Here is a 22,365-nt window from a genome sequence, read left to right on the forward strand (position 1 = left end):
TTCTGTATAAAGTCCAGGGAAAGTACAACCAGAAATAACATCACTATAAACTTTTACCCTTTTATGGTGCTCATAAGATGGAGAAACCTAGAGAGAGGCTCGGCGTCTCCGTTTTGCGCTCAGGAAAACCGCGGCCCCTGCGCTGTGCTCGGGAGGGAGGAGTTGAGAGAGAGACAGGTTAAAAGAATTGGGGGATGCCCGGGTCCCACAGCTTCCGCACGCCGTGGGGTCTCTGGTCCCATGCCGGAATTAGTTCAGTGGGCTGTTTGGGGTCCGAGGGCGCTCCCTCGGGCCCCTCCATCATGCTCCTTCCACAGCCGGGTCCAAAAGGAAGCACACGTGGGGGAGGTGGGTTTAAGTATCTAACTGCGGTGGGCGGGGGTCGCCGCCCCCGCCCCCTGGGGACTCCCGCAAGCGCGCTCACGTCCTGTTTTGGCTGAATCGGCGACTCCGTTTTGCGCTCAGGAAAACCGCGGCCCCTGCGCTGTGCTCGGGAGGGAGGAGTTGAGAGAGAGACAGGTTAAAAGAATTGGGGGATGCCCGGGTCCCACAGCTTCCGCACGCCGTGGGGTCTCTGGTCCCATGCCGGAATTAGTTCAGTGGGCTGTTTGGGGTCCGAGGGCGCTCCCTCGGGCCCCTCCATCATGCTCCTTCCACAGCCGGGTCCAAAAGCAGGAGATAAGTATTTACTAGTAGCATACAGCTTTCACTAGAAGAATCACTTTACATAATGAGCAACTTAAACATAGGAATTCTGCTATATTCATCTTTTTAAAAATGCTCAATATTAGTACGTAGCTAGAAAACCACGAGAATTGAACAACTTAAATACATAACATGAATGCATGACGGTGTTATGCTGTTCAAAATTAAGGAAAAGCTTACTATTTTTCCTAATTCTCAATCACTGCCACATTATTATAAATTTTCCTCATAATATGAGATAGATTGTCAAGAACTGAACTTCCTTTATACCTTCTGTTGTTGGAAATATTTCTTCTCCTTCAGTTTTAGTTTCTGCCAATTTTCCAGTCCTCAGCAACACCTCTGCAAAGCTTTCTACTGGGGCATGTTGACAGGTGTCATAAGTAACTTCAGACTGGACAAAGGAAACAGTTTTACCAATTTATTATGGTGTATTTGTTCACATATCTGTGATTCATAGACAAAATTATATTATTTTATATTTTCTACTGACTTCAATTTAACTTCCTTACTAAAGCAAATTACTTTAAGCAAAATTTTAAATGAATTAAACACAGATCTTAATCTCATATCATATGTGGTGATACATGTGAAATATGTATTTAAATATAACACATATGAAATAATACTTACCAGATCAATGAATTACACAATAAGAAAGCCAAAAAAAGTATATTTCAAGAAAAATTTCAGCTTTCTTTTCTAATTTTATTGATTCACTGTGAGATAGAGTTACAAGCTTTCATTCTGAGTTACAAGCACACAATGATCAAACACTCATCCCTCCACCAGTGCACATTCCCCACCACCAATATCCCCGGTATACCCCCTCCTTTCCCACCCTCCCCCTGCCTCCATGGCAGACAATATTCCCCATACTCTCTCTCTACTTTTGGGCATTATGATTGCAATGCAGATACTGAGAGTTCATCATGTTTGGTCCTTTATCTACTTTTGGCACACATCTCCCATCCTGACCGATTCCTCCAACTATCATTTTCTTAGTGATCCCTTCTCTATTCCAGCTGACTTCTCCCCACCCCCTCACAAGGCAGGCGTCCACCTATGGAGCAATCTTCCTGACCCTTCTATCTACTGTCCTTGGGTGTTAGTCTTGTGTTATGTTATTTTATACTCCACAATTTCAGCTTTTTTAACACTAACATGCCCATAACAATATGGAACTAAAATCTTTTGGCACGTTGTCCTTACCTCTGTGACAAAGGGATTGGAAATGAGAGATTCATAAAAAGGATGACAGCCTTGTTTTTCAAGATCTTCATTGGCTACAGTTCCAATTCCATAAGCTCCACCAAATTCCTGGTCCTAAGCAGAACAAAGTGAAGAATATTAAATAAAAAAGAAAAAGCTGGGGCTGGAGTGATGGCACAGCGGGTAGGGCGTTTGCTTTGCACGCAGCAGACCCGAGTTCGATTCCCAGCATCCCATATGGTCCCCCAGCACCACCAGGAGTAATTCCTGAGTGTAGAGCCAGGAGTAACCCCTGAGCATCGCTGGGTGTGACCTGAAAAGAAAAAAAAGAAAGAAAGAGCTGTGAGGACGATGGAGTGAGAGAGGGAGGAAGTAATGGAATGAGGGAAGAAGGCAGAAAGGAGAGAGGAAAGGCAGGAAGGAAAGGAAGAAAGGATATAAAGATTTCAGAAGCGGATCAATGTGCACTGTCTGACCTAATGAGGGTGTCAGAATGACACAGACCCCAGCAGAGAATATAAGAATACCTGTAAAAAACTAAAGAACGCCGAGGGGGGGTGAGCACTCGCGGGCTCTCCGGGCGGCTCTGTCTCACCACCCGCGTTCGGTGCTCTGGAACCGCAGTGTGTGGACTGGACCGGGACAGCCGGTGGTCAAGGACAGGCGAAGGAAGAACGAGGACCAAGCTGGTTGCTGATTAGTTACCGTTTATTCAATCTTCAAGCTTTCTCATCTCCCGCACTCCCAGCTCCGGCCTCTCTCTGGATCTACTGCTCAACTGCTGCTTCTCTCTCTGGCTTCTCTCTCTCCTCCTACTTACTTGTCTCTCCCACCTTACCCTCCAGGCTACAACCAGCCAGGTCGCAAAATCAACATAAGAAAGCCCTTCCTGAGGGCAGGGCACTCCAAAGCCCTTCCTCACTCTTAAGGTTTTTTTCTTTTCCTTAGTCCAGGAACTTATTAACATCTTAATACTAGTTATTTTTGTATGGACATAGCAAGGGATACATTGAGGCTTGCAAGGCAGCTCTCCTGGCAACATCTTGCCACAGGCTCAGACCACAGCACTCAGGCCAGATTAATCATTCCTCACCCTAGCAGGGTCCAAATCTAGTTATCACTGTTTGGATCATGACAGCATTTGTCCATGATCAAGCTCTTAACTTATAGTTAAGCATTAGGCACTTTGGCCAGGCCCATCTCAATGCCAGGGTAGCACACAACTCACCGCTTGCCCTGGGTCCTTCTTGTCCCACGTCGGGACCGTGCTTTGGGGGTGCTAGGAAGTAAGGGCAGCTGAGGCTTAGGTCAAGAGAACAGATGCCCTGGAGGAAAATATCATGTAGAGTCAAATGACTCCCAGGTTACAAAAGCATAACATTTGTTAAGTCTTCCTGTGTCCATACAAAAAGGACTTGCTCTGAATAAACTATGCAAAGGACTCAAGGAGAAGAGAAAAACATTATTTACAAGTCAACAGAACACCAAGAAAGAAGCTACAAATAAACAAAGAGGAATAGGAGCACTGTAACGGGAGTAACCCAATAAACCTAAACTACTGAGGCTATGTTATCCTACAAATACCCACATTCTGAGAGCAGCACTTCAAGCCCACCCTTCAGTGCCTTTGGATTTTCTTGGTTGCTTTGACATCAATGAATCAAAAACATGGAAGCAAAAGGGATTAGAGCTCTATTGGACAGTCAGAATAAAATATTTAAAAAAGTATTTTGTGCATTCCCCTCCAACCGATTAGTAGTTCATTCCAATGCTAAATATAGTCAATAATATACATCTAAAGTATACACAACATTTTAACATTTTTAACTGCTAATTAACAATACCCCTGCATTCTAAACAAACTGATCTACCTTGTGTATCCTACAGGCTTCTTTGTCTTTCTTCCCTTTGGGAGAGGCCTTTCAATGCTGGATTCCTGGTTAAATTCAATTCAGGGTTGCCTCAGCCCTGATCTGTAGAAACCTTAGCAAAACAATACCAACCCCTTTTCATTACAAATGCTCTTAAGACTTTCTATTAGCATTTTTCATTAGCAAGTACTTTAGAATCACAAGTGTGGTTGAAGACCTGCTTTGCTGTGCTCTCCTCAAATCCACTGCAAAGCTCCTTTCATGCAGAAGAGCCAAATCCCCATTCATCCAAAGTTTATACAGTACTTACTATATGCTGATCCAGTCTAAGGAAACAATGAAGCTGCTATTGCAAGTGATAAACTTATGACTGATATTTAATTAAAACCTTATTATTAATCACAGTGTTAAATACTGTTAACGCACAAGCCTTCAAAAAGTCCAACAGGTAAGACAGAAAAGTAAGCAGAACCAGTGTGATACATAAATGACCAGGAGTACGGTTTTATTGCAAATCGAGTAAAAAACATCTCAGTCAATGGCATCTCCACGGGCCCAACTGCCAGACTACCTGCCACCTTTAGGTCCCCTCTTTCCTACATCTTCCACACCTATACTATCAGCCAACCTACAAAATACATCCTGAATCTGGCGACTTCTCACTTCCTTCATGGCTATCTTACACCATTTCTCACTCAATTATACTAGCAAAGAAATCTGTCTTTTTGTTTCTGTTCCTGATTCATTGTTGTCCATTCTCTACACAGCATTTAAATAATCTTAATATAAATGAAGAGACAGATTAGAAGTAACCTAAAGAAAACAGCAGAAAGTCTTAAGCACTTGGGAAGTTCTGAGGTGCGGTAACTGGACATCAAAATCATAAATCTCAACATGGATGTAAACCATGTTATATTATTTAAACTATAATATAAAAATATAAATGTATAAACTGGAGCATGCTAAAACTCGAATATCTGATTATACATTAAGTATTATATGAATATTTTTATATTCTATATGTCTCTTGCCCGCACGCCTGGCTGTCTTCCCCGGGGCTCCTTGGAGGGGATGGGCTCCAGCTTCCCTCCCCACCCTGAGCAGAGCTCCAGGCGGCCGAAGACCACCGGAACCTAGCTGCAGCCATGCTGGAGGCCCCTCTCCACACGTCTGGACAGGCCTCATGCATGAAGGTACCGGCAGAGGAACCCAGGTGTGTGTAATCCCATCAACGGCCAACATCCAGAGAGACTTAAAAGCAAGCTCCCAGAAGCACACAGCCGCAAATATCTTTAGCCTACTTCTCCCTCTGGGAGAAACTGGCAATCCTCTTAGAGTTTCCTGCCCACATGGGACAGCCTTGCAAGCTTCCCATGGTGTATTCATATGCTAAATCCAGTAACAAGCTGGATCTCATTCCCCTGACCCTGAAGAGCCCCCAGTGCAACATCATTAGGAGGGCTGAGTTGAGATAGACTTCTAAGATCTCAGGGAAAGGATGAAATGAGATGTTACTGAGCCCACCCGAGAAATCGGTGATTAATGGGATATCGTGATTGTGATTGTGATATGTTATTTTATCTAAGGATTGAAGCAACAGGACCAGGAAAAATTCCTGGAAATTTGCACTGGGGGATTGGTAAAATCTAGAGCAGCAAAAACTCAGCAGCAGTGCATACGCTGCCCAAGCCCATGTGCTGCTTGCGCCCACATGACTGAGAACATGTGGTACCCGAGCACGTGTTGCCTGCATCTCCCCTCTTGAGATGTGTACTTTTATGCTTTCATGTCTAATGCTGGGATGTGTCTAGGGGCTTTCTCTGCTCTTGGAGAAGCTCGAATTCTCTCTTGAGCACATTACTCTCCTCTCTCCCTCCCTCCCTCCCTCCCTCCCTTCCTCCCTTCCTCCCTCTCTCTCTCTCTCTCTCTCTCTCTCTCTCTCTCTCTCTCTCTCGCTCTCTCCCCCTCAAAAACCCGCCAAATAAAATCTATTTTACAAAAAAAAAAAACCCAACAACAACAAAAAAAAACCAACATCAGCAGCAGTTGAATGCAACATAAACACAGCAACACAGGATCTGTCTGGAAAGGGTGAACACAAGACTTACATTGCTACTCCGTTCTACACAAAACAAGACCCATGGCCCTCACTGCATTGTAGAAACAATGAAGAGACTTCAGAGCCCACCAAACTTAATAGGTGAAAATAAGAGCCTGGAAAGATCCCATCTCTGTAACATTTCAGGTGAGTATTAACTGCAAAGACCATTATGGCTCTATTTAATGAAATGAATGGAAAGAAACAACAGTATAAGCCCACAATAAAGAAAGAGGAACTATAAGAGAGGCTATGAAAAAATTGCAAGATTTTTGTTAGGTGAACTAAAAATTTCACTAGATGTCTTAATAACAGAGTGACGGAGCTAACAAATCATTGAGTTCAAAGATGCAGGAAACCATGGATAAATACTAGAAGATAGGGGAAAAATTGAAAAGAAAAGCAGAAAATACAAGAGAATTATAGCATGAGTTCAAGAATAAAATTATAGGTACTGGAAGATCCAACTAGGCAAAAACCAGTAAGGAAGCACCAGATTTAAAAAAGAAAATGAAAGAGGTGGGTCTAATAGACATGTATAGAATCTCCAAAGCACATGGAATATTATTCATATGAATAATGAACCACAAGTTGGAACAAAACATGTCTCATTAAATCAAGAAGACAAAAAGCATATCAACTATCTTCTAAGACCATAATTCTTTAAAAGTGAAAGTGGGGAGAAACTCATATACTAGGAAATTAACAACTTATATTTACCAACTCCATCTTAGCTATTAAGTGATAGACTACAAAACCAACATACAAAGTCTGTCATATTTTTTATACAAAAATAATAAAATAGGAAAGTGGGGGAAAAAATTCATTCACTCGTTCCCCTCCAAAAATCACATACATAAGAACTAAGTTAAAATGAAAGACTTATTATGAAGAAAACTATAAATCACAATTAAAACAAATATAAAATCTAAGGAAATGGAAACACCTTGTTTATGAATTGGATTAACACCGTTAAAACCACTATCTAACCCAAAGCATGAGACAGAATCAATGTCTCCATTAGAATACCCATGTCATTTTTAAAAGGACATGGACAAAAGGCTGTTAAAATTTACATGAAGTGACCAAATCCCCCAAATAGCCAAAGCAATCCTGGAGAAAAAAGAGAGGCTATTCTCTCCCGAAATTCAAATTATAATATAAGGCTAAGGTAATCCAAACTCTGCAGTACTGGAATAAGGGCAGACTCTAAGCTTAATAAAGTTTAGAGCCCAGAGACACACCCTCAGGTATATAATAGCTAATATTCAACAAAGAGTCTAAGTGGATGAAGTGAAGCAAGGAAAGCCTCTTTAGCATATGGTGCCGGGAAAACTTGTTCCCCATATGAAAAATACAGATAAAAATAAACATAGATCTGTATCTTACCTATACACAGAAGTTAAGTCAAAATGGATTAAATGTCCTGCCATTAGGCCTGAATCTATAAATTACATCAGAATAAAACGGGCAGGTTTCTGCACCATATGAACTCTAGAGGCATCTTCAATGACTCAATGGCAGTGGCCAAGAAAACAGAAGTAAAAATTAAGAAATGAGACTACATTAAGTTAAGAAGCCTCTACACTATAAAGAAAATAATGACTATAATAAAAAGATTTCCAATCAACTAGAAGAAAATATTCACTCACCACATTATCTAACAAAAATTAATATCCAAAACATACAAAACAGCTGCAAATATTAACATCATGAAAAATAAGCAGTCCATCAAAAAATGGGGATGGATGGATGGATGGAAACTGTCTCAAAGAAGACTTATAGCTGACCAATTGGGTTATGTAAAAGTGCTCACACATCCAAAAGAAGAACAACCAGTGCTGGCACAGATGCGGGGAGAAAGGAACTCTCCTTCATTGTTGGTGGGAATGTCGTCTGGTACAGCTTTTATGGAAAACAATATGGGCGTTCCTCAAAAAGCTAGAAATTGAGCTTCTATTTGACCCAGCAATACCACATCTGGGAATATACCCTGGAGGCCCCAAAACACTCAGCACATACACCACCTGCACTCCTATGTTCCCTGCAGCACTATTCACAACATCCAGAATCTGGAAACAACCCCAAGTGTCCAAGAACAGATGACTGGATAAAGAAACGATGGTGCATCTGCACACTGGAATACTATGCAGCCACAAGGAAAACTGAAGTCATGGAATGTACATATAAATGGATGAACATGAAGAGTATCACGCTGAGTGAAATATGTCAGAAGGAGAGGGACAGATACAGAATGACAGCACTCATTTGTGGGAAAATAAAAAAATAGTATGAGACTAATATCCAAGCCAGGAAAAACAGGAGCCAGGAGGACTGGTCAATGATTGGAAGCTTGCCACAAGTGTGTGTGTAAGTGGGGGAGGCGGGGGAGGGGAAGAAGGGGGCAGTTAGGATAGAGAAGGGCACAGTATGACAGTAATAGAAATGATCAATCTAGATAAGTACTGAGTGTTAACAGTAAAGGGATATACATAATAATCTTTCAGTATCTGTACTACAAACCATAATGCCCAAAAGCTGACAGAGAAGAGAGACAGAGACAGACAATGCCCAAAAGGGCGGGGGGGGGGGGGAGAGGAGGAGGAGGAGGAGAAGAAGAAGAAGAGGGAGGAGGAGGAGGAAGAGGAGGAGGAGGAGGAGGAGGAGGAGGAGAAGAAGAAGAGGGAGGAGGAGGAGGAAGAGGAAGAGGAGGAGGAGGAGGAGAAGGAGGAGAAGGAGGAGAAGGAGAAGAAGGAGAAGGAGAAGGAGAAGGAGAAGGAGAAGGAGAAGAAGAAGAAGAAGAAGAAGAAGAAGAAGAAGAAGAAGAAGAAGAAGAAGAAGAAGAAGAAGAAGAAGAAGAAGAGGAAGAGGAGGAAGAGGAAGAAGGAGGAGGAGGAGGAGGAGGAGGAGAGGAGGAGGAAGAGGAAAGAAGAAGAGGAAGAAGAGGAAGAAGAAGGAAGAAGAAGGAGGAGGAGGAGGAGGAGGAGGAGGAGGAGGAGGAGGAGGAAAAGTGAATGCCTGCCACAGAAGCAGGGGTGGTGGGAGGGGGGTTGGAAGAGAAATAAATGGGGACATTGGTAGTGAAAAATGTACACCGATGAAGGGATGGGTTTTGGAACATTGTATGACTAAAACCAATCATGAACAACCTTGTAATTTTTTCTCACTGTGATTCAATAAAACAAATTTTTAAAAAGAAATAAAAAATGCTTAAAGTAATCAGCAAAATGCAAATCAAGAAACAATAAATAACTTCACACTAGTGAAGTGACAAAGATCAAAAAAAGTAGAAATAACCAGCGCTGGTTATTTCTATATGGCAAAAAAGGGACCTTCATCCACTGTGGGGGGAAATGTTGATGGCAGACAGTGTGGAAACATCAAAAAATGAATAATTAAATTTTATTTGATCTAGCAATTCCACTGCTCAGGATCTACACTAAGAAACAAAAGTGATACTTTGAAACTAAACTTTCATTCCTGTGCTCACTATTCAGTATTACTCATAGTAGCCAATATTTCTAAACCTAAGTTGCTAAGAAAGAACAAAGGGGATATAGTATAGATACAAAAACTATAGTATAGATATAAAATGGAATATTACACTGCTATAATAAAAAAGGAAATGATGTAATTTGCTGTTGCATGGATATAATGTAGAACTAGAAGATATAATGCTAGTTAACCAGAGAGGAGGACAAATTCAGAATAACTCACATGAGGAACATAAAGAAGCAAAATAGGGTTAAACACACACATACACACACACATATCAACGGTAACGCAGCCTGTAATGCAGCATTCAGAGTAGAGTGTGCTAAGGAGGTGAGGCTGGGGTGTAGGAAGGGACAGAGACAGTGGTGGAAGAACACTATTTGGTGTTCATTTTGGAGGTGGGTGTGGAGCTGTACCATTGTATGCCTGAAACTCTATCAACAATCACATTTAAATTGTAGGAGCTAAATAAAACTCGGGAGGGGAGAATCAGGGATAAAAGGTGATTACTTACTTGAAGGGGGCGAAGGTAAGTCAAAGACTTCTTCCACCACTGCCCATCACTGACAGCCTGGAGCACCGCGCGGGTGGTGGTCGTGGTGTTGGAAAGGACCTTCATGGTCGTGGCGGTGGTCCACCGGAGTAGGTCCGAGGAGCTGCTGCCTGCAACACCGCCTTCCTCCTAGGATCAACACAGAACCAGGAGCTGTGAAGCCATGGGCACTGGAGCAGGGCGAGAGTAAGAACATGACTTCTGAACAGCATCACCCACGGAGATGAAGAGAGACGCAGAATCTTTGGTGGTAACAAGATATGAGCCAAAGCTGTAAGCACAATGGGCCTCCGTGAATCATTTATGAAAGAAAAGCAGGTAAAAGACACCAGACCCAAGTGGCCGGCCGTTAAAGTGCCTTTATGCAAACTGGAACTAAAATTCAAAGGAACTATCACTGGGAAAAAAAAAAAAAAGATGCTACTGAAATTCCCTTTCCTTCACTTTGTCACCAATTGAGGAGAGGGCGGTAGAGAGCTCACAGCTCTTCTCAAGCACAGTCACAGGGGCAGCTGGCACATCACTTCTGACTTGAAAGGAAAGTAACAAGCTGCCCATACATGCCTATCATGCAAGCCAGAGATCCCTGGTGTCCAGCGAGGGCTCCCTCCAGCCAAGGAGCTCTGCAGTGGCACACAGGTCCCGCCTGATTATGCCCGAGGCCTCTTACCACAGGCCAACCTGTCTCTGTGCATGTGACCCACCCAGTGCAGTTGCAGCCAAGCTCTCTGTGGGTACTGGCTTTGGAAATCACGCCTGCTCTCCTCCAGTCTAATCTGGGTCTCTCCCTCCCCAACCCACAACCCACAACCCACAACCCACCCTGCCCTAAGGAAAATGGCACTGTGGCCCCTAAAGAAACTGGATGGACTGGCAAAAAGCTTTTACTAGCTAAAAGCAAATCTCAGAAGGGATTTGTAGTAACTACACATTGCCTCTCTGTATGTTATGAATGTACATCAGCACATCTGTACGAGTGTATATACAGATGTGCTGTATATAAATATACATAAAGTGTACAGTAAGCAACACTTTTTATTTATGTATCTTTGGCTTTTTGGGTCACACCTGGGGCAATACTCATGGGTTACTCCTGGCTCTGCACTCAGGGATCACCTCCGGTGGTGCTTGGGGGATCATATGGGGTGCCGGGGTGCGAACCCGGGTCAGCCGCGTGCAAGGCAAACACCTTACCTGCTATACTATCTCTTCAGCCCCAGTAAGCACCACTTTCAAAAAACTTTTTTTCATTGAATCACAGTGAGATACAGAGTTACAAGGTTATCCATTATTTGGTTTCAGTCATATAATGTTGCAACATCCGTCCCTTCACTAGTGTCCATTTTCCAGTTTCCCTTCAGCACCCCACCTCCCCACACCCACCTCTGTGCAGATACTTTTCCTCCCTCTCCTCCCTCCTTCCCTCCTCTCTCTCTCCCTCCCTCCCTCCCTCCCTCCCTCCCTCCCCACCCCTCTCTCTCTCTCCTCCCCTTTGGTCATTACTGTTTGCAATACAATACTGAAAGGATAACATGTATATCACATGTATATCATGTATATCCCTTCACCTACTTTCAACATTCAGTTCTTGTCCAGCATGATTATTTCTAACTATTCTTTTCATACTGGTCCCTTCTCTATCCTAACAGCTGTACCGTATTCCATTGTGTAGATGAACCTAAAATATAGAAAGCTTCGGCAAACTTGCATGTCATCCTTGCGCAGGAAACATGCTTATATTCTCTGTATCATTCCAATTTTAGTATATGTGCTGCTGAAGTGACTACAGTAAGCTGCACTCTTAACTGTATCTTTTAATTACTTTTAGGATACAGTTAGGGGACAAAAATTTATTCACCTACTCAGCAAATACTACTGAAAAGCCTGGCTTGTGGGAAAATAAAAGGTATGGGAAAAAAATGGCAAATTGAAGGAACTTGAAAATATAAAAAATACACACACAAAATAAGGCAGGACCTAGGGACGAGGTGAAGACAGGAGTTACACAGACAAGACACTACGCCAAAGCACCTCCAGTGTGACCCTGACAGGTGAGGGGCCACCCAAAATCACTAAACAAAAAGTTATATAACCAGACTCATGTTTCAGAACTGTTAATCCAGTCACAAAAATGCACTATTGCTATACTGGTTCAAGTTTAAAATAATCAGGGATTGAATTGCAGATGATACCAGAAATACATGGGTTACCATTCCACCTACATGCACACATTGTATATTTTTCTAATTCATCCAAAGCTGTAAAGATCCTAATTAAGTCACAAATGCAGAGAAATTTGATGATTCTAAATCTAGTCATCTAAGGAAGAAAGTTGATGGTAACCAGCTGGGTCTGAGTGAAGATCAGAAGGGAGTGGGGACAGGACTATCAGGCACGGAGCAAATGCTAATGGTCTGTACAGATCAGATGCAGTGAAGGTCAAAGAGAGCACAACGGGTTGCTGAGGAAGAAATGAGTAGAGGACCAGTATCAAAAAGTCCAACAAGAAAGATGTAAGAAATACCTTTTACTGACGGTTACATCAGAAAATCTTGCTTTTCATATTTAAGAATCATAGACCATATCACTAAGAAATATCTACTACTGTTAGGTTACTGAGAAAAGACTTTGATAAGGTCATTACTGGCTTGTACAATTTAACGCTGAATGTAGGTATCAGAAAATCTGGAAGAAAATTACAGATCCAGTAAGTTGAGCCTAAAGATAGGTGGCCTTAAGATTTGTCCTTTATTCTTGATGCAGGGTAACACGTAGTCTGGAATTTACAGTGTCTGACATGCTAGTAATGTTACTCACAAATTTATATTGATTTTAATTTCATTTATTCTTCACATTATTCTTCATATTATTTGAAAAATTCTAATTTGGAGTTATCAATAGTGCTGCCCTGCGCATGCAAGTAATCATCTTTTGATGAACATATGCATTTGTTTGTATATAAATTTAGTAGATATTCAATATTCATATAAACAGATTTAATAAATACTGCCAAATATTTTTGAAAAACCATTATACTAAATTTCATCCTAACCTACAATTAAAAGTCTGTTTTTCTGCATCTATGGTAACACCTAGTATTTCTCATGTCTTTTTCTTTTTTTTTCCTTTTTGGGTCACACCCAGCGATGCTCAGGGGTTACTCCTGGCTTTGCACTCAGGAACTACTCCTGGCGGTGCTTGGGGGACCATATGGGATGCCGGGGATCGAACCCGGGTCGGCTGCGTGCAAGGCAAACGCCCTACCCGCTGTGCTATCGCTCCGGCCCCTCATGTCTTTTTCATTTTAGCAGTTCCAGGAGTATGTAAAGGTTATCTTCTGGAAGTTTTAATTTGCACTTCTCCAGTGACTAATGAAATAAAATACTTACATTTATTTTTGGTCACTATGTTCTTCCTGTGAAGAAGTTGCACAAATCTTTTGCACACTTTTCTTTTGGTTGTTTTTCTCATTTATGTATAATAATTATTTTTATTTTATTGTTTTTTTATTTTGTTTTTGGGTCACATCCAGCAATGCTCAGAGGTTACTCCTGGCTCTGCACTCAGGAATCACTCCTGGCAGTGCTTGGAGGAACCATTTGAGATGCCAGGACTGGTCGTATGCAAGGCAAGCACCTTACCCAATGTACTGTCTCTTCGGTCTTAAGAATTCTTCATAACATCCCATATTAGAAAAAGAAATTACAAATTTTATTACTCAACATACTGGGTTTTTTTTTTTTTTCAGTATCTTTAAGCAGTCTTTTGCTTGATAGAAACTCGTAAATTTTTTATTAGCCCGACTTACATGGCTGACTTTTTTTTTCAACTTTAGGCTCTTATTTTAAAGAATTGTAAAATCAATTTTTCCTAAAGTCACAAAAATGTTCTTCCCTATTTTCTTTAATATGTAATATTTTACTATGAGCTGAATCCTGATAAAGAAAATATATTCCTCTACCATGTACTCGTAATATTATATAAACTGCTAATGTACATCTCTTTATATTGTGATTTTTGTTTTCATTTGTGATTCGGGGACCCCACCCTGCTAGTGTTCAGGGATTGCTCCCAGCAGCGTTTGGTGAATCATGAATGCTTGCTTTAACCCCTGTACTATCTCTCTGGTCTGATAATTGTGCTTTTTATTGTTTGTCACTTCCCAATAAAACTATAGCTTTCCGCAGCAAAAACTGTATGTTCAGAGTATTTTATCAACCCTAATTTGTAGTTAGGATCTGGGGATAAGTGTAAGGAATCTTGCTTTACTGCATTGTTTAAATGTTTTAGGATGCATTTTCTAAAGACTAATATGTTGTGCCTACAGTAGCTAAATGTTATTCAAATAGAATTTCAAGTCACATTTTCAATTCCTGTTCATCTTTAAAATCTTCTTAATTGAGAGGGTTTACTGAATGATTTGAATATCATCAAGTAATTCAAGTATAGAACTAAAAATGTAAACACAGTTTGAAAAATATGGTACTTAAACAGAATAAAACTTCAGAAGAAAATCAAATCAGCTGAAAGATATAAAAAAAATCAGGCTATAAAAAAAGCTATTCTATCTCATTAAAAACTCTAAACTTTACTTCTGTCCATATGGGGTAAGTTGGCTTAAGATAGAAAATTAAAATATAAAACTCACAAGTTTGTTTCAGAAGATAAAATTTACAAGGCTCGAAATGCACAGGATAAATGGTTTTCTATAAGAAATTGCCCCTAAAGAGAATTACAAAAGACAAAGAAAAACAACAGGTTCATTTGGACCAGAGAAAAATTTAATTTGGGGGCAGTCTACTAAGATTTTAGTGTAACCAGAGTCATTAATGAAGAAAATGGTTTTTCTTTCAACTTCATATAATGAGGAAAGGAAAAAAGAGGTTAGGCAAAATTCACTCCCAAAATGATTACTACTGACACTTTTTATATTCAGAGCTGCACATTGCTAATTAATTTAGAGTGTATAACAGCAAAAATAGATTAATTCCCAAAACCAAATCAACAACTCCCAGCATAAAATTTAACATGAAATCTGATTAATGTCAAGTGTATTACACAGCTAAAAAAGGTTAAGTTACTAAGCACTAACAACATTTTCACATCCTACAACAGACACCATTTCCAAAGAGGCTCACCAATTCCAAAATAGCTTCCCATGTCAAGACTCGCTAACAGAAACAATTTTTGTTACTCAATTACTATAATGAATAATATATTCAGCATAATATCTCTCTGGTATCTGGCAATATAAGGTTTAATTTCTGAGAAAGCTGTTGCCCTCCTGTACACTGAGCTGGTTCTACAAGGACTAGGAGAGGACTGAAATGAGAGATTCATACTGTGTTCAATCACTATCTCTTCTTCTCCAATACACAAGTATCTAACCCAAAGTACTTCCCTGCACCTATTGCTTGTAGCAAATTTTATTTATCGCCCCAGCCCCAAGAATAATATTCTTAAAGATCTTCCAGACCCTAGGCAGGATGGGGACTGACCAACTCCTGGTTCTGCCAAAGGCTACCCAGCCCCATCCGGCTCCCGCCACTGCCAGAGAAATGGTTCAGCTTCAGGACTCATCTCAGAGCGACACCAGCGGCTGACGTGCCCCAGGAAGGCCCGACAGCTACCAGGCCCAGGTCTCTGCAGCCTTAGCCAGGGATGGGGCCAGACTGAGACCCTGCCCTGCCCCAGGGCCAGTCTTCCACTCCACATACGGCTCCTGCCACTGCCAGAGGAAACGGCTCAGCCTCATGACTGCTCCTGGTGAGATGCCAGAGAGACACCTGCAGTCAATCGCCAAAGCGCCAAAGCACCCGAACCATGCGGACACACATGCAGCTCCTCCAAACTTTACAGAGCTGACAGCCCAGAAGAAGCAAGAATAGTAGATGGGAACACTGAGGAGAAGGCGCCTAGACTCAGTGAATGGAAACAATAACACAGACAGCCCAGCTCGCACCTAACAGCTCAGTAAACCCCCAAGCCATGACTTTACCCGCACTATAATGAGATGCGTGTCCCAACAAGCAAGTGAAACCTAGAGGTAAGAGCACACTGGTGGGACTGGTACTGGAATAGTCAGTACCTGAAACCACCATATTGTGAACAACTTTGTAAATCATAGTGTTTGAATAAAGACTTAAGACATTACCCCCCCAAAATTATTCTTTCACCGCTGATAAAGCCTTTAGAAGTGTCAGTGAGAAGAAACCATAGAAAAATATCTCATGGAGCAAATTACTCTAAAGTCTGACTCTGCTGCAAATCATCTGATAATTAAATCGACCAGGTTACAATCAGAGAACTGTTTCCCTTTGAGAGTCATGAATCCCATACAGCTGGTGAAAGATGAGTCCTTTCACCAGAAAACTGAATACTTGCGGGTGTACATAAATGAACACACACACACACACACACACACACACACACACACACACGCACACAGACACCCCTGACACACACCCAAAATCGGGTAATTATCTCAGGCATGTTCAGAGACTAATGTCTTCCTAGGTACCCTACAATGTCTGGACTATGATTAGTCCAAAAGGTTAAGACATTAGAAAAAAGCAGAGGTGTAAGAAGTAATTTTTTTAAATTTTCTTTTTTCAATTTTTTAAAGACTTTTGGTAAGTGACTGTGAGTTCTAAATGGACCCACAAAGTAACTTCACCTAATGAATATTTCTGCCGCGCCTACTCCTACATTTAAGACCAGGTACTGGACAACAAGGTTACCATGATGATTATGAAAATAGTTCCTGCTTTTGAAAAACGGACGTTAGTGAAGAAAGGCCGAAAATGCAATTTGCAATTGAACCTATGGACTGAAAAGTTATTTGTCTACAATATAATTATTTATCCCCACTTATCATATCCTCATATACATTCTTCTTATTTATCTATTTTCAACAAATATTTATATTTGACATCAAATATAAAAGTGACAGATATTGCTCTACATGGTGAAATAGAGCAATGAGCAAGCATACTTCTCTTGCCAAAAAGCTTACATTCCAACATAGGCGAGATATAAAGAATGTCAGAACTGTACCATAAAAATGATATGACAAGAATTAGAAAGAAAAACTAGACAATGAGGAACAAAACAATGTGTTACAGAAATCAAAATTCTCATTGAAAAAATATTTGAGAAGAAACCTGAAGGAAGACAAGCCACTTTTATATTTGGGTAAGAACATTCCAGGTGGAATACTGCGAAAATACAATGACCCAGATGTAGAAGTTTCTGGAAATGTTTAAAGAATAAATAAATAAAAATGACTGAAATCTGAGGCAAAAAAAAAAAGAAATGTTTTGCATATAAACAGCCCAACTTCATTTCTTCACAACTAATCTCTGCAGAGAAAAAAAAACAAGCAGCCCAAACTCCCAGGTCCAGTGATTTTCAGCTCAAAACTCTGGGGTCTTCTCGGGGTGGGGACAGTCTCCCCCCACCCCCACTGTTGTAAGTCCCAGAAGCCACACCCACATCCCACAGCCACCACCAGCTTCGGGACTAATCTCCAAACTGATGCAAGCCAAGCCAGTGAAGCTCACAGGTACACCATCCCTCAGGCTGAAAGCCCCGGGGCACCCTCGGGAGAGCGGTGGGCCAACAGCTGCCTGCAGACCCCAGAGCTCCTGGAGCTCAAGGCCGCCTGCGATTCCACAGTACGGAGAGCCCAGCAGGAGCACATCAAGCGGGGGGGGGGGGGGGGGGGGGGAAGCACAGATACTCACTAAGCTCAGCAAGCAGTAACACAGAAGGCTCAGCTAGCAACAAACAGCTCAGTGAACCCTCAGACAATGACTTTAATAACCCTGCTGCGAGACACAACAATTCTCCCAAATTTTCTTTTACATAAGTATTTTTCGGTAATTGTATTGTGTCATATCAAGCAATATAAAATATTTTGTGCCTGCTAAGGGAGCAGGCTTAGGGGTGGGGGGAAAGGGGAGAACCTGGGCCAAGGCGAAGAGAAGATGACACTGGGGTTGGTGTTGGAACACTGAATACTTGAAAAACGACTGTTTTATGAACAACTGTAAACCAGAGTTTAAGTAAAGTCTTAAAAAAAGCAAAAGAAATATGTGTATGGCGGGAAGGAGAGTTAGGAAAAGAGAAGAAATGAAGTCAAAGAAAGGGACAATAAATCATGGATGTTCTTGATAAAGTATCGCCTGTGTCTTTAATTTTTTCTGTTTGTTTTTGAGCACACCTGACAGTACTGAGGGCTTTCTCCTGGTTCCGTGCTCAGGAGTGACTCCTAGAGGGATTGCGGAGCAACAATCGAACCCAGGTCAGCTTTATGCAAGGCAAACATCCACTGTATTATCACTCCAACCCAAAATTTTTTTTTTAATTTTTTATTGTGGAAAGTTACAAAGTTTTCAGGTTTAAATCTCAGTTATACAATGCTCGAATACCCATCCCTTCACCAGTGCTCATATTCCACCACCAAGAATCCCAGTATAGCTCCACCCCGCCCCCTCACACCCCAACCCCCCACACCCCTAGCCCCCCCCAAGCCCCCCCCCCCGGCCTGTGTAACTAATAAATTTCACTTTACTTTCACTTTGATTGCATACAATATTTCAACAAAACTCACTATTATTGTTTGGAGAGTCTCTCCCCTAAAGTCAGACCTGCTGAAAAGGAAGCATTAGATAATTTGTTTTCCATTGCTGAGGATGAAGAGGTATGAGGTCGAGTGACCACACTTAGCGGCCTCTCAGTTTTGGGTTTCTGTAATTTAGTATTTTAGTAACTAAGTCCAGAGAGATATCTGCCAGAAGTTGCATCGTTGCCAACTTGTACTTCTCAGTTACATTATATTCCACATATGAGTGCAATCTTTCTATGTCTGTCTCTTTCTTTCTGACTCATTTCACTCAACATGATACTTTCCATGTTGATCCACTTGTATGCAAATTTCATGACTTCATGTTTCCTGACAGCTACATAGTATTCCATTGTGTAAATATACCAGAGTTTCTTTAGCCAATCATCTGTTTTCGGGCACTCTGGTTTTTTCCATATTGTGGCTATTGTGAACAGAGCGGCAATGAACATGGAAATGCAGATGTCATCTCTACTATACCTTTTTGCCTCTCCGGGATATATTCCCAGGAGTGGTATTGCTGGGTCAAATGGGAGGGTTGAATACTCTGACATACACCCCCAAATATATGATCATCTAATCTTTGATAAGGGAGCAAGAAATGTGAAGTGGAGCAAGGAAAGCATGTTTAACAAACTGTGCTGGCAAAACTGGACGGCTACATGCAAAAAAATGGGCTTAGACCTCCATCTATCACCATGTACAAAAATCAGATCAAACTGGATTAAAGACCTCAACATCAGACCAGAATCCCTAAGGTACATTGAAGATAAGGTCGGCAAAACCCTCCACGACATTGAAGCCAAAGGTGTCTTCAAAGCTGACACGCCACTGGCTAAGCTAGTGAAAACAAAGATAAATAAATGGGACTATCTCAAACTAAGAAGCTTATGCAACTCAAAAGAAACAGTGACCAAAATACAAAGACAGTCTACAGAATGGGAAAGGATATTTATGCAGTACCCATCCGATAAAGGGTTGATAACAAGGATATACAATGCACTGGTTGAACTCCACAAGAAGAAAACTGCCAACCCGATCAAAAAATGGGCTGATGAAATGAACAGAAACTTTTCCAAAGAAGAAATCCGAATGGCTGAGAGGCACATGAGAAAATGTTCAACATCACTAATCATCAGGGAGATGCAGATCAAAACAACAATGAGATATCATCTCACACCACAGAGACTGGCCCACATCCCCAAAAACAAAAGCAACCGGTGTTGGCGTGGATGTGGGGAGAAAGGGACTCTCCTTCACTGCTGGTGGGAATGCCGACTGGTTCAGCCCTTTTGGAAAACAATATGGACGATTCTCAAAAAGTTAGAAATTGAGCTCCCATTTGACCCAAATTTTTTTTAAAGTTCTACTTCTTTAAGAAGCATGGCACGATTTGCCATGTCCCATATATAGATAGGTAGATAGATAACAGATAAGATATACATATACACATACATTATATTTATACACATTTTTAAGGTATTGCCTTTTTATTATAGTCTCAATAAGTTACAGTAGTGTTAACTTTCATGGTTTAGATATACAGAGGTATTGCACACCTCATCACCACCGAAGTTCCCAAGACCCTCCACCACTGTCCTATTCACTTCTAGTCAGCTTCCTTCCTCTCTGCTCCTCTTCTTGCTCATATCAGCTCTGTGATCAAAGGCCTAGGGTTTGGCATCAGTTGAAATGGCCTATATTCTTGTTTGTGTGTGTATATATATATATGTAGGCTGAAGCAATAGTACAGCGGGTAGGGTGTTTGCATTGCATGCAGCCGACCCAGGTTCGATTCCTCCGCCCCTCTCGGAGAACCTGGCAAGCTACCGAGAGTATCTCACCCGCACGGCAGAACCTGGCAAGCTACCCGTGGCACGATCAATATGCCAAAAAGAGTAACAACAAGTCTCACAATGGAGATGTTACTAGTGCCCGCTCCAGCAAGTCAATGAACAATGGGATGACAGTGATGATGACAGTGATGATATAAATATATACATATACACACACACATTCTTTAAAAATGTGGCACTGTGAGATCATGCAGTTTTTTAAAGTCCCATTCAAGTTCTATTCATTTTAAAGAAGTTTTCATCCTAGTTTCCAAAGAAAATAAACCACATAATATTCCCACCAACAGTGAAATAGAGTTGCTTTTCATCATATTCCTACCAATATTGGTGGTTCCAGTCTTTGTGATATAAGCCAGTCCCACTACAGTGAACACTTTTTCATATTTCTACTGGCCATTTGCAATTCCTCTTCAAGATGGTGTTTATTTATCTCCTCTCCCATTTTTTGATTGGGCTATTAGTTTTTCTAGTTGACCTTTAGTGAGTATTTTACATGTCTTACATAACAGTCCTTTTACTGATGTATGTATGGCATCCAAGTATTTTTCCCATTTGGAAGGGTATATTTCAATTTTAGCCCAAGATTCTTTTTTTAACTGCCATGGAAATGTCTTTTTTTCAATTATAGCTTTGGGCAAAAACTTTTTAGCTTGTTGTAGTATTATTTATGTTTGGTCTTGTTGTCTTTGATCTATCATAAAATTATTTCTTTGGTGGGGGAAGTGGATGAGGGCACATATTTAGCTGCTCAGGACTTACTCCTGGCTCTCTGTTCAGGGCTCACTCCTAGCAGTACTCAGAAGAACATATGCAATGCCACAGACTAAACCTGGATTAGTTGTGTAAAACAAGTTTCTTAACTCCTGTACTATCTCTCTGGCAGTGCCATATTTTTAAAGAATCATTCTGCCTGTCTTACCGACGAAGCAGACTGCCAGAGCAAGGCAGAGAGCAGATGTCAGGAGACTATCAAACACCACTGAGAAATTCTAGGTGACAACATAGAACAGGGTGACAACACTGAAATACAGTTCAATTCCAGTTCCAATTCTAGGGAAAGGCAGAGTCAACAGGATTCCCTGATAGGATGGGTCATGTAGGAGAAAGAATCAAGGATGATAATATGGTTTATTAAGTGAATAACTGAAGAGATGGAACTACCATTTCCTAAAAAGAGGAAGAAAGAGAATTAAGGGAGGCTGGGGGAGAAAAAAAGGACAGTGAGGGAAAGGGAATAAAAATCTTGGGTTTACGTGGGTGGTGGGCACTGGAACAGGGCGGCACCAGCCCAGTTTCCAATTCGCCCTGGCTGCTGGAAGTCACACCATCTTGCCACAACCAACAGTGAAGAATCCAGGTCGTTCCAGCAGGCACCGAAAGCTGGAGAATGCTCCAGACCCCAGACCGGGCCAACAACACCGGGGTACCAGACGGAAAAGGTACAGCCAGCGCGCCTTCTCCAGATGGAGTTCCAGCGACACTGAGTTTCTACTAACATGGCTCTGGTATGTGGGACTGGGATATCTTCAAACCGCACAACCTTTCCTGATATACAAAATATATGCTCAGGAATGGCTCCGCCACCCCTGAGCGTCCATTATCCCAGAGGCACAGAAAGCACTCTCAGAACACAGCGGCTGCTGGCAGATATACTCCTGGACTCTGAACTAAGCTATGGCCCCATGCAGCCCCGGGAGGGGAAGGGTTTCTGTCCCTTGGCCTTTTCCCCCCTGCGACAGCATGGGGACCGCCACCGTTCAAAACCAATTGGACAGAGAGGTAAGAGTTTGCAGTGATGGGACGGGATGCATGGGGAATCTTGTGATGGGGGAGGCAGAACCAGCCCTGCCTCCTGCCCAAATGAGACCCCAAATGGCTGCCCATGAACAGCTCCTCCGCTCCTGAACAGCCATGATCCCAGTGCCACAGAATCCAATCTCGGAATGCAG

General features: G+C 41.7%; 1 protein-coding gene and 1 non-coding gene across 2 annotated transcripts in view; both read right to left on the reverse strand.

Annotated features, from left to right (window-relative positions):
- Positions 1 to 22,365, reverse strand: part of NBAS (NBAS subunit of NRZ tethering complex) — a 388,118-nt gene that overhangs the window by 146,173 nt on the left and 219,580 nt on the right. Inside the window, exons 36-38 of the mRNA XM_055121563.1 lie at positions 9,896 to 10,063; positions 1,918 to 2,031; positions 976 to 1,099 (exon numbers count right to left, since the gene is read on the reverse strand). Of these exons, the coding sequence (XP_054977538.1) occupies positions 976 to 1,099; positions 1,918 to 2,031; positions 9,896 to 10,063 (406 nt within the window). The remainder of the gene's footprint in view (positions 1 to 975; positions 1,100 to 1,917; positions 2,032 to 9,895; positions 10,064 to 22,365) is intronic.
- LOC129400484 (U6 spliceosomal RNA) lies at positions 11,614 to 11,721 on the reverse strand. Its single transcript, XR_008627719.1, has one exon. It is a non-coding gene; the product is annotated as a U6 spliceosomal RNA (small nuclear RNA).

This window comes from Sorex araneus, chromosome X (assembly GCF_027595985.1).
Source record: "Sorex araneus isolate mSorAra2 chromosome X, mSorAra2.pri, whole genome shotgun sequence".
Lineage (NCBI taxonomy): Eukaryota > Metazoa > Chordata > Mammalia > Eulipotyphla > Soricidae > Sorex > Sorex araneus.